Genomic DNA, 13038 nt, shown 5'->3' on the forward strand with positions numbered 1-13038 from the left:
AGCTTGGGCGTCTGCTAGATATGCTCTTAGGAGAACGGTGGTATTCCCAGCCCACCAGGGTTTAAGTCCCGTTGCTTGTGTTATTCTTCATTTATTTAAGGATTTTCGGCAATGTGCGAACAGTGAGGGTTTTTGCCTTTAGTCGGCAGCGTCGCCGATCTCCCACGTCTCCTGTGGCCTTAGGGCCATGGGTGCGCGGTGGATCCTGACCCTTACCGGCGGGAGGGCTCCGTTTTCAAGTGTTTCTTCAAGTTTCGTTAGGGTTTGTATCTTGCTCGAGAAGACAAGACGGCGGCGGCTTCTTGAAGATGGAATAAGGTTTTCCCCGCCTAGCCCCCGTCTCAATGGTATGTCTAGCATCGTTGGAGGGCGTGTGGAAGTGTGTCTCCGGCGGATCTCGCGAGATTTGGTCGGTGGTTGTCTTTGGTGGATTCGCTCGGATCTGGTCTTTATTCGTCTTTATTCATGTGTCTTCAGGTTGGATTCTTCCGGTCTAAAATTCTCTTCAGCGGCGGCGGTTGCTGTTCTGGGGTGTTGGTCCTATGTGACCTTAGCACGACGACTTCCCTACTGTCTACTACAACAAGTTGTGCCCAGCTCCGGCAAAGGAGGGACGGTGACGGCGGCGCGGCTTCGGCTCGCTTCAGTGCTTGTAGTCGTCGCTAGGTGGTCTATGAATCTGGATGTAATTTTTATTATTTCAAGTGTTTGTTGTACTCCATCCGGTCCTTTTTTCTTTGCGTCTAAAGTCCAGCCCGCATACCAAGGAGAGGAGCACTTAGCAAAAAATGGACTGTTTTGCCCCTGGATTCATCCAGGAGACCCTGGTTGCATGCGAGATTGGCTCAGACTTTGCATGCATGTCGGCTCTTTCTCCCCTGTCCATCTCTCTGCACGCATGCGCCTCTCCCTCTCCCTCTCTCTCTCCTGTTTCTGCATGCGCCTCTCTCTGCCTTGGGAAGATGCGAAGCACATGGGAAAGAGAGATGTGATTACGCACGCATGCGGTGGAAAGGGATGGAGGGCACGGTTGGAAAGAACAGCGAAAAAATGCCAATGCGCAGAGCATTGCATGAAAAACGAAATTTTCTTAGACGCAGGTAAAAAAGGACTGGAGGGAGTAATATCGTGATTGAAGATGGATAGATCGACAGTTCTAAAAAAAAAGTGCTACAAGCATTGCACGTCTGAGTCTTGTGTCAATATCAAAATATAGGGTGGGGCCCAGCCATCGAATGCGTGCTATTTCTGCGCGACGCCAAACCGAGCCGGAAGGTTTCCACTTCTGGTTCTGGATAACCAGTACAGTACGAGCACGCGCCGCTTAGCCGCGAAGGAACGGAAGGAAGCAAGTCTCAGTGGCTGCCGAGTCGTCGTCCCCTTCCCCCCTCCCCTCCTCTTTCTCCCTCCTTGCTTGCCCCACCGCAACGGCAAAGCCAAAGCCAGCCCACCAAAGCACTCGAGAGAGCCCACCCTCCCCCCTCCCCTCCCCAGCGCCACCCAGCAACCGCCTCCCCGGAGAAAGCGAAACCCAACAGCAATACCCCCCCCTCCCCTCCCCGATTCCGCCGCCGCCGCGAATCCGGCCGCCTCCCCTCCCAAAACCCTAGCCAGCCCCGCCCCAGTCCCAATCAACCGAGCCGCACGCCCCATTGCTCCGCTCCAGGTAAAAATCCCCGCGACTCCCCGTCGATTCTGCTCCGCTGCGCTCCCTCGGGCCCCGGGCCGGGGCGGCCGTGCTGTCCGTTTTTTATTTGGGGGCGGAATCTTGGCTAGGTTTCGGTGCTCTGAGGTTTGCCGATGGATAGGTCCCGGATGATACGATACGGCAGTAGTGTCTGTTTTTTGCGGATTATATTATGTATGCATATACATACTGCTGCCGTTCTCTATCGGCGGCTGCCGCTGTTATAGGGCTGGGGATAACTAGGATTTCTTTTTCGGTCTTGTTGTCTGGCAGTCTGCTGGTTGATTCCCTGCGGTGCCGGATCCACGGCCCCCTCGCTGCAAATAAAAACTCGGATCTTCCTCTGTTTCTGGTACCAGGTTTGACCTTGTCCCGCCCCAAGATCGCATCTACAGTGGGAAGAACATCATCGCCAGAGATTAAATTAACCCAGGTCGCTGTCCGGCAGCGCTGTTGGTCAACAGCTCCGTTGGTCACTGTCTCATCGGAGACAAGGCTGCTGCTGGCCAGGCCTCCCCCCGCTTGCTAGCGGCGTGGGGTTTATAGGCGTGCCGGTGCGATGGCAACAGCCACAATGGCGACGGCTGCCGGCGCCGCTGCGCTGCTCTACTACACGCTGAACCGCCGGCTTCACACGGAGAAGCTGGACAGGGAAGGGGACTCGGACGGCGAGAGTGGCAGGGATGCGGCGGCGGGCGGCGCGCTGGAGTCCCATAGCATGAGCCGGGTGTCGCGGAGGGACGTGCGCGCTCCCGCCACGTGGCTGGAGACCATCTCGACCCTGTCGGAGACGCTGCGCTTCACGTACTCTGAGACCCTTGGGAAGTGGCCCATCGGGGACCTCGCTTTCGGAATCAGCTTCCTCCTCAAGAGACAGGTTGGTCGCTCTCGCTCATACTTTGCTGTTGATGTGATCTGTTGCTCTTTCTTAACTATGATACTTAAATGTTGGAAGCCGATAGGGAGTGTTTTAAATCATAAACATCGCTGGAGGTCTTTCCATCTGGTTAAATTTAGTGTTGGGTTGCCATGTAGGAATTGAAACAATCTTGAAAACATAGGCATCACACTCCTTAATATCTATCATCTGTTCTTACCGCTTCTTTTCTTATTTTATCAAAAGTAGTTGTCTTAGTCTTACCATATAGTTGTTCTGATGACCTAAACAGCTCTCAGATTCATTTACATAATCGTTTATCAATATTTGATTGTCTACAATATATCTCATGAAACTGCATGAACGACCTTCATTATTTCTAGTACATACAAACTGTATAAGGTACTCCCTCTGTCCCATAATTTAAGATGTTTTTACAGCCAATATACCCCTATATTGACTGTAATAACATCTTATATTATGGACGGAGGGAGTATCTGTTAAGTGAACCATTCATTTAGATTATCACACTTACCATTTCACTCTATGTATGTAACTCACCCCTTTTTTTCAATAGATTACTCTGCCTACAATGCTATCTATGCTAAAGTTGGGCAGGTTCTGCACTTCTTAACAGATAAACTCATAGGCCAGAATCATAGGACAAATACTTTGAACTGTTAATGACTTGAACAAAGTTCCTGACAGATGAGTTGTGGCATGTGTGTTTCAGGGGAACTTATCTGTTGCAAGCATATATGCTGGAGATGATAGTGTGGAGCTCAAAGGAGCTTCGGTAGTTACGGACTTGAGGTATCTTTTGAATTTGTTGACACTGTGTTGGCATTTTTCCAAAAAGCCATTCCCGTTATTTTTGGAAGCTACTGGCTACTCCATGGAGGATGTTCTTATGCAAGAACCTAAAGCAGGGGTAAGTGAAATTTATACAGTATCATTTTTATATTTCGTAATCCTGTAGTTATTCACAAGAACTGTTCACTGTTGACTGATTCAGGATTTTTGTTGGGATACTTGCAGATTTTGAAGCCAGCTTTCACCATTTTACTTGATAGAGACAGACAATGTATACTTCTACTAATTAGAGGCACCCACAGTATAAGGGATACCCTGACAGCTGCTACGGGTGCTGTGGTTCCGTTCCACCATACAATAGTCAAAGAAGGTGGTGTTAGTGATCTAGTTTTAGGGTATGCACATTTTGGGATGGTTGCAGCGGCTAGATGGATTGCAAAGCTCGCAACTCCTTGTCTCACAGAAGCATTACATTTGTATCCAGATTATAAAATAAAGGTACGGCACAAGTGTACAGTGTTTTTATCTTGTACCTTCTTTTCCTTGTATCCTTTGCTAGTAGTGTTGTGTTGTTTTATATGGTTCTTGGAGCATTTTAATTGATTGTGTCTCTGGTAAATATTTATTAGGTTGTTGGACATTCACTTGGAGGTGGTACAGCAGCTCTCTTGACATACGTCCTGAGGGAACAGCAGGAGTTTGCCTCCGCTACTTGCGTGTCATTTGCTCCAGGTTCGCATGTTATGATGTTTTTCTGTCTGAAGATCAGATCATGTGCATCCTTTTTTGTTTCATTGGTCGAGCATTTTGTTGGTCAAGCATAACTTCGGGTTCTCCAATGTACTTGTAATCTTGTACTATTAGGTCCTTTTTTAGTCTATCGGTTAGGTCATGGATTAAATGAGCATCGAAATATTTTGTGGCAACAAAAATACCCAATGCACCATCTTCTAAGTATCTGTGGTACCACTCCTCGACCTTTTAGATGGAAATATGATGTTGACAAAATTAATTTGTTGATCATAAAATAGGAACTGCCATAATTTCAAGCTATCCTAAAAATGGTACTGTCAGACTAGTATCTCAGGTAAATGGTACTGTCAGACTAGTATCCCAGGTACACCGTATTTGTCTGAGAATTGAGTTCTCCCCCAGCTTATGTACGGACCATAGCTTAAATAAGTGATGCTCTCCCAGAAATACTCTCTCCTAGATCTCAGGCCTCTCCGATATAAATACCTGATGCAGACTTGGATATTCAGATCTAAGAACATCGCTTATTTTTCTCCTTATTCCTAACAAAAAGTCGACCACTTCTCCAGTCCTTTCACAAGATTGGATTTCTTGTCCTCAGAATATAGTTGTGATTTAGCCCTTGTGGGATGTTCCATTTTGCAGCTGCTTGTATGACATGGGAGCTGGCTGAGTCAGGAGTACATTTTATCACTACAGTCATCAATGGTGCTGATTTGGTGCCAACATTTTCGGCGGCGGCAGTAGATGATCTTCGTTCAGAGGTACCCTTTTATTTACCCTTCCTTGTTAGTAATGCCATAATGTACACTAGTGTCAAAAAACGTCTTACATTATGGGACGGAGGGAGTACGTATTAACTTATTTGCACCAGTAAGATCTTTATAACTGGTAGCGGGTTTATCTGTGGAAACAAGGACACATGAGCACATGATAACAGTGCAGCTGATGATAGTGTAAAAAATTAGCAATATATAGTATGATTACTTTATATTATAGGTTCTTGTATTGAAATTAAGTTTCATGTGCAACAGGTGACGGCATCTGCCTGGCTGAATGATCTCCGTCACCAAATCGAGCAAACCAGAATCCTGAGCACTTTCTATCGATCTGCATCTGCCTTGGGATCACGACTTCCTTCTATAGCAAATGCTAAAGCTAGAGTAGCTGGTGCTGGTGCCATCCTAAGACCTGTATCTAATGGAACACAGGTTTTGTACCTTTCATCTTTAATTTGACCCCCTTAACACAGCTTTGATTGTTATTCATAAATCCATTGGCATTATCCATGACTAGCAATGTTGGCAATGTGTGTTCAGGTTGTAATGAGGAGAGCTCGCAGTGTAGCACAAGCAGCATGGACAAGACCGGGGCTACAACTATCCTCATGGGCTTGTATTGGGCCAAGGCGGCGGAATACTACCTCAATTGTCACATCAGAAGAAATAACAACTTCCACTACCAACGGTGGCTCTGAATCCAGTTCACTATTGACTGAGACCATGATGGAAACCACAGAGATAGTTACATCTGAAACCACGCAGTATGCTGCATCAGAAGAGGTCCAGAGCACCATCTCGGCATCCGATGCTGTTGGTACCTTGGATGACAAGGTAGACAGTGACGGTGAAGACATCATCGATCATCACGTGGATGAGGACAGGATCACCGAAGTAGAGCTGTGGCAACAACTCGAAAACGAGCTGTACCGGAAAAGGGAAGGGGAGAACGACATAGTGGAAGAGATGACTGAAAGTAACATTGCCGAGGAAGTTGGCGGCAGAGCTCAAGATGTCCTCAGTGAACCCAATGAGAAGGAGGTCCACAGATTCTACCCACCCGGGAAAATCATGCACGTAATAACATCCACAAGAGAAGCAGCCATAGACGACGACGAGACCAGCGAACATGAGGATGAAGAGCCAGACCTTCACCAAGTTGATGCTGCCGGGGAGTCGGAGACAAGCATAGGGATCTTCTTGACGCCAAGATCTCTGTATGGCAAGCTGAGGCTGTCGAAGATGATGATCAACGATCATTACATGCCGATGTACAGAAGAAACATCGAGCAGTTGGTTGCGGAGCTTGAGAAGGACCTGGCTCTGTAGGTGGTAGCCCTGACAACAATACAATACAGCTTGCTGGTCCAAACCAGATACTCACAGTTAGCTTCAACTGTTGTAAAAGCTGATGGCATACATAGGGTGTTAGTTCCATAAAGTGTACCTAACATTACTGGAACTATATAACAACGCTTGTCACAACTTTTCTCAGATATGATATCTGGCACAACTCTTCTCACAGGTTCTCACGTTCTCCTTTGAGAGAGGAAATCTTTCACTGAGATACACAAGGCATTAGTTGCAAAATATTCTCATGTTTTCCTCTTATTAGAGGAAATCTTTTAGGCATTGTTCGGTTCCATGACAAATGAGAGGGATTGACAGGGATTAAATCTCATCTAGTTCAAATTTCCCCCAAATCCCCTCCATTCCACTCCAATCCACTTGGGGAGTGGCTTAACCGAACAAGGCCTCACTGAGAAGCAGCAGTGTTTGATTACTGTAAGCAAAAATTCTAGTCACATTCCTACTGTGAAAGTTTGATTCGCAGCTTCTTTTAAGAGAGGATATCTTCCATTGAGAAGCAGCACTGCAGTGTTTGATTACTGTATCAGCAAAAATTCTAGTCATATTCCTACTGTGGAATTTTGGGAGGAAGTCAACATGTAAAACAGAGAAGTAGTCACTCATAGTTTCATCTTCTTTGATGTTCCTGTCGTTCCTTCCTTGCTGATGACAGGGCCAGCCTTTCTAGGAATGCCGCGAGGCTGGCTCTCTGCCCTAGAAGAACTGGTTGCGCGATCCCTTCCCTTCTGGCTCATGAATTCTCTGAATGATGGTATCTTGGGAAGGTCCATGGTACCGATCGCGCCATCTCTCCTCGCTTCTTCGTCTATTGTTTTCTCAGGTGGTGACATCCAGGAAGGCTCCATGTTTTCAGTTGAAGCCATGGTCTTTGCAAACTCATCAGAAAGCTCGGTTTTCGCGAGCTCTTGGCTTACTGTAGCTTCTGCTGGCTTTTCAGCTTTGCCCAAAGCATCAGAAATGATGCAAGGAGAGCTGGTGGCTGCACCAGCTTCTGTAGTCTGGTTGGTAAGGGCTTCAAGTCGGCCGTGGATTTGGTCAGAAGTTGAAGACGACAGCCACCGAACCGTGGCAGCTATCTGGGAGTTGTAGAACGTCTTTCCCACTTTCTGATACTTCTTGAAGCACTCGGTTTCAAGGTGTGTAGCAGAAGCCTCTTCAGCAAACCTGAAAGTGTGCACGATGTAATGAGTGGTGGAAAAAAAAGATGCGTAAAAATTAGACATGTTTATAGTTCAACAAAATCATGACAGAGCGGGCAGACTTACCGCAGATCCCCAAGACGGAGCTTTGCTTGTCCAAGCGCACCCGACAATCTTTTCCTGCTTGCATCTCTTAGAGTCTGAGATATGCTCTTCTTGTCAACAAGGTTGCCACCCTATTACATCACCAGTTGAAGTTTCAGATTAGCTATTATACTTTTGTAAATCAAAAATTTCTATAGGAATGAAACCAAGACTTGCTGCACAGAGAACACCATATAACTTTTGATCAAGCACAACTTCTATAAAGAGGAAACAGTTCTATCAAATTCAAATCCTCAAACATTTACGAAGTATCACAGAAACGCGGCATCTAAATCACCTGCGGTTTAGTTTGACCACTGGCTTGATTGTAAGCATTTTCAGCACGCTCCAAGGCATCAAGTCTTGCTTCAAACCCTCCTTTTGATGGAAGCTTTGAAATGGCGATATTGCTCACTGCCTCTTCCTCATCTGCGATTCATTATTCCCAGCAGATGTTACTGCACTCCACTACATGCAAGTATGACTTTGCGTAGTCTTACAAACACAGAGAGGAAAGGAAAATGATTGTTCATTCTACCATCAGAATCTGATATATCTTCGTCTGATATGCTTACGTCATCTTCACGGTTCCAAAATTCCGTGTCAAAGTGTTTTGGGTCAACTGATGAGCTGTCACACGAATGAGAAGTTTTACTAGACCAATATGGCGCAAGTTAATACAAAAGCACAGAATATGTACAATTCATATCTCATAAGCAAAACTGTGGAAAAGAAACAAAGACTTGCTGCACAGTGAACACCACATACCTTTTGAAGACTGGAGATATCTTGTTAAAGCGACAGTTGGGCACACGCCCAAGGTCCTCCAAACGCGAGGACACTTGATTTGGGTGCTTGCAAGCATCGCACGTGCGTTGGCATAAAGTTGGTTGTACCTATGCAGTTCAAATATTAACATGCAATAACACAAAGCAGAAAACAGTAACATGTTTGGAGTCAATGCCATACCTTTTCTCCAAAACTCTCAATAATCTTTTTTCGTCGGCAGCTAGAACTCTCACAATAATCAACTATCTGTGTCAGGAGAGGGAAATATAATAGAATGAAATATACTGCATGTTCTACTATACCAATGCATTGCGATGTTTGGTAATTACCTGACTAAAGTCGGCTAGGGTCTTCTCTGAAAGCTCAGTTGAAGAAGAAGATGGTTGTTGTTTTCTACTGCTGCTGTTTCTCAAAATAAACTCCTGTTAAACCAGAGAAGCCTCAGTTTTGCCTTTCAAAAAAGATGGAAAATCATCTGTGTATAATGTACGCTTATTACCATTCTCCTTCGGTCCTCTAACCCATAATACAAAACACTCCTGGAAGGCTGTTGGTCACGACCAGCACGTCCGGACTCCTGGTAGAAAGATTCCATTGACTTAGGCAAGTTGAAATGGCACACAATGCGGACATCTTGTCTATCAATACCCTGAAAAGATGAATAGAGCCAATATATAAACAAAGCACCTCTGCAGAAAGCGTCATGAAACACAATGCAATTAGAGTATTACATACCATTCTGTGGAGCAGCATACACATTAAAATACGGACAAGGCCCGTATCGAAAAATGCAGTACACAAGAAAACAGAGAGTATTAGTCTAATATTGGTGTAGCAAAAATAAAGTATATACTACAAGTTGGAAGGTATGTAGGTAACTAAGTCAGACGAAGCTGTACTCTACAACTCGTGGACATGGAATCAGGTTGTAAGATAGAAACGATGTTTAGAAAGATGCAGAAAGAAGCTATATACCCAAATGCTACAGTTGCAACAACAACTTGAGTCCTTGATGAAAGCCAGTCATCAAGAACGGTAGTTCGCACTTTACTATTCAGGCCAGCATGATAAGCTGACAAGGAGCAAAAATAAAATCATAAGTATATCTGCACAACAGTCTTAATAGGGGCTTGGGCTTATCATTTTTTTTTCCTTCAGATTAACGTACCAGCAGAAGAGATGCCCTGCTGTGCCAAATGCATAGTCAGATCATCACAGGCAGCACGTTCAAGGCAATATATGATTGAGCAAACATTTCCGCTGGACTTCAGTAAATTCGATATATCAGAATAAACGTCATCAAGAAGATCCTTGTAACGAACTGCAAGATAAGTTCATGATTCACAGTCAACACGCCATAGAGTAGAATGTAGGGGCAAAAAAATTAGGTACACCGGATTTTAGCAGTAAATGAACAACAAGAGCCATACGTTCTGGCCTCTGGTAACACAGAAACTAAAGAACATAAATAGTCCTGAAGCAACTCAATCACAATTTCAAGCAAAGGGCAAAAGAAAGACCTTGGGAAGTGAAAAGGCAAAGAACAGTGGAGATTCCTGGGAAAACAGAGGCCCTAGTCTTTAAATTGATCAAGGAAGTCGAGAATAATACCTTCATAGAAGATATTAGGTCGATTAAAGGAAGCTTTAAGAATGACTGGGTTTTGCAAGGACAATGATGATATCACATCTTTCTGGACTCTGGTGCAAAAATAATGAAACCCGGACAAATGAGACCAGACTAAATATAATGATCAAAAGAGAAAACACATTAGGTGAACTGAACTAAGGGTAAGGTGTTACTTTGGGACAGCAGTCGCAGTCAAAGCCAATATCGGGATATCTGGGAACTGCTTCCTCAATGATGAAATTTTGCGGTAGCTAGGTCTGCATTTCATTGAAGCACATCAGATTAGCTATTCCATGAAAAGGAGGAATGCTGCAACTCATTTTACCAATGAAACTATGAAAACTGAGAACTGCCAATGGAGTAAAGGCAATATTCAGACCAAACACTGAAACCAATGCGTACCTGAAATCATGGCCCCAAGTTGAAATACAATGAGCCTGTGGAGAGGGAGAAAATTGGCAAATAAGCACCAGGTGTTCTTTACAAGTGACCGAAGAACAACAGGATGTTACCAAAAGAGCAAAGGTGTTACTTAGTTTAGACCTCATCAATAGCAACAAGACCAAGAAGACCCCTGTTGTGGAGCTTTGTTAATTTTGCCTTGAAGCCAGATGTTGCAACTAACTCAGGAGTGACATACAACAATTTTAAAGAAGGATTGCCAGAATCGAGATCTTCATGTATCTGAAGAAAGAACATACATGTTTAATAAAACTTAAAAGTCAAAAGGAAGTAGATCCTAGACACCATGATCTAGTTCATGAATTCCAATTCTCAGGGAATTAATACGACATGACATAATTTTGTGCACCAACTTGGCTACCGTATGAATATACAGAGTCAAAATGTCAATTGGGACAGCTAAAAGGAACTCCATAAACAATGCAATAACCGAGCATGTCTCACGAGAGAATTACGTTGCAGTGTGTAATTGAAGACCCTTACCTTGTTTTTGTTAGCAGTTGTTTGTGTGGAAGAGAGAAATTCAGCTGGAATTCCTTTACTTTTCAAGCTGCTAACCTGATTCTCCTGTAAATTCAATATGCAGACCAAATGATGTTCAAAGCTATCCCAAGATTTAAGGATAATAACAGAGGAAAGGTAGAAGGGGGATAGTAAAACTTACCATTAGCGCTGATCAGCAGATTTTACATACAAGAAATCAAGAACAGTTAGTATAAATCAAAATGTATGTACACACATCCTTTCAAGTAGTAGATTTTCTGAAGGTTTGGAAACATGACGGATCAGTTCACCTATCAAGGGCGAGATAACAAGAACAACGCCTGTCTTCACTAGAGCAGGGATCTGGTAGCACATTGACTTGCCACCTCCAGTTGGCATCAAACAGAAGCAATCCCTTCCTGCAAATTTGTTGTTTGACAGATTAAACAAAGTAAATATCTGAAGTACTAATCTCATCGGTATTCAGGGGGTTAAACATGAATCTGGAAACAGGGGCAGAGTGAGGACCTGAAAGAACAGCCTCTATGGCCTCAAGCTGCCTTCCTCGAAACTCCGAGTACCCAAAATACTGCTTCAAGACGCTCTCCAGCTCCTTCGGAGATTTCGTTCCATGCCTTAAGCCTGCCGAACCGCCCTTTAGGGGAAGCGCCTTCTTCATTTTCAGCTGTACCACCCAAAGCATCAGACTATTAGAGGGTTCCTAAGTGTGGCTTGATCATTTGGAGCAATGCAACTATTGCAGCACACAATGTTTAAACGTTTAAACACCCTTTGGTATAACACAAATGATGATTTAGATAGTCATGGCAAATTCCTCCCATTGTACTACATCAAACCCAGGGTTCGTTCTTCCGATTGACTGAAAAGTAGATCAGGCGAAACTAAGGGCGGCAGCACCCTTCCCTGGCCCTCCTAATCAACCAGCCCGCGGTGCGCCATTGCCGACCCAATCGAGATACCAATGAAATCGGAACCGATATGAACGGGGAAGGAACCACTGAGCGACGCAGACAGTTGCGCAAGTGCGACCGGAAGGGGGGGTTCTAGGGCTCGGGGACTGGGGGCGGAGGAGATGGCGGGGCGGGAGCTGTACCTGCGGTTGGAGCGGAGGCGAGGGGGCGGCGCCGGCGCGGGAAGCGAGCGGCGGCGTGGCGTCGTCCCACCTGACGACCTCTGTGCCTGGGGCTGGGGGCACAGAGCGACAGGCCGCAGACGGCTTGCGGAGCACACTTCTCTCCCCTGCGTCTGCACGCCGTCCCCACCTTGAGCAAATGGAACGCAACGACGTTCACTGAAAGGGTTGGCATTTCTTTCTTTTTTTTTTGCAAGAAAAACTTCCAATCTATTCATCTTCAATTATGGTAGTACAACGAATACTAGAAATAATAAAAATTACATCCAGATCTGTAGACCACCTAGCGACGACTACAAGCACTGAAGCGAGCCGAAGGCGCGCCGCTGCCATCGCCCCTCCCTTATCGGAGCCGGACAAACCTTGTTGTAGTAAACAGTCGGGAAGTCGTCGTGCTAAGGTCCCATAGAACCAACGCACCAGAACAACAACCGCCGCAGATGAAGAGTGTAGATTAAAAGGATCCAACCTGAAGACATACGAACGAAGATGAACGACAAACAGATCCAAGCAAATCCACCAACAACAGATCAGCCGGAGACACAACTCCACACGCCCACCGATGATGCTGAACACATCACCGGAACGGGGGCTAGGCGGGGAGACCTTTATTCCATCTTCAGGGAGCCGCCGTCGTCTCGCCTTCCTGAGCAGGACGCAAACCCTAACAAAGATCGAAAAAAGATCTAAAAACGGAGCCCTCCCACCAGCAAGGGGCGAGATCCACTCCGCCTCCATGGCTCTAAGGCCACCGAAGACGGGATGGACCGGCACCGGCGCCGGCGGGAGGCAGAGTACCCTAACTTTTTGGAGGGGCGGCTGGCTAGGTCAAAGGAGCGCGTGAGATTTGACATTTCCTTTTTTTCATGGTAATACATGTGCTATTTTTACAAATAAAGCAGCTACGCGTCTGCCGGGTGATATTTCGAAAACATATGCCGCCTTAGTAGCTGTAGGAT

At 45.5% G+C, this 13038-nt stretch overlaps 2 protein-coding genes across 4 annotated transcripts; one reads left to right on the forward strand and one right to left on the reverse strand.

Annotated features, from left to right (window-relative positions):
* The first annotated feature begins 1355 nt into the window (after positions 1-1355).
* On the forward strand, positions 1356-6433 carry LOC125514953. 3 transcript variants are annotated; one of them, XM_048680334.1, is made up of 9 exons: positions 1356-1666; positions 1961-2046; positions 2136-2564; positions 3298-3495; positions 3603-3875; positions 4007-4109; positions 4776-4894; positions 5165-5341; positions 5450-6433. In XM_048680334.1, exons 3-9 carry the CDS (start codon positions 2247-2249, stop codon positions 6236-6238), a joined length of 1977 nt encoding a protein of 658 aa, XP_048536291.1. In that variant the 5' UTR covers positions 1356-1666; positions 1961-2046; positions 2136-2246; the 3' UTR covers positions 6239-6433. The 3 variants fall into 3 exon arrangements, with proteins under 3 accessions (XP_048536291.1, XP_048536290.1, XP_048536288.1); XM_048680333.1 differs by having other exon boundaries at positions 1961-2564; XM_048680331.1 differs by lacking the exon at positions 1961-2046 and having other exon boundaries at positions 2047-2564.
* Positions 6434-6746: 313 nt separating this feature from the next.
* Positions 6747-12202, reverse strand: LOC125514952 (ATP-dependent DNA helicase Q-like 3). Its single transcript, XM_048680330.1, has 20 exons — positions 12041-12202; positions 11455-11611; positions 11238-11345; positions 11108-11115; positions 10927-11010; positions 10525-10665; positions 10384-10418; positions 10155-10238; positions 9964-10052; positions 9521-9673; positions 9328-9424; positions 9088-9091; positions 8852-9001; positions 8682-8774; positions 8533-8598; positions 8332-8459; positions 8102-8193; positions 7862-7992; positions 7546-7655; positions 6747-7444 (listed from the first exon to the last, which is right to left on the reverse strand). Exons 2-20 carry the CDS (start codon positions 11603-11605, stop codon positions 6880-6882), a joined length of 2289 nt encoding a protein of 762 aa, XP_048536287.1. The 5' UTR covers positions 11606-11611; positions 12041-12202; the 3' UTR covers positions 6747-6879.
* Positions 12203-13038: the final 836 nt, after the last annotated feature.

Source organism: Triticum urartu, chromosome 6 (assembly GCF_003073215.2).
Source record: "Triticum urartu cultivar G1812 chromosome 6, Tu2.1, whole genome shotgun sequence".
Taxonomy (NCBI): Eukaryota; Viridiplantae; Streptophyta; class Magnoliopsida; order Poales; family Poaceae; genus Triticum; species Triticum urartu.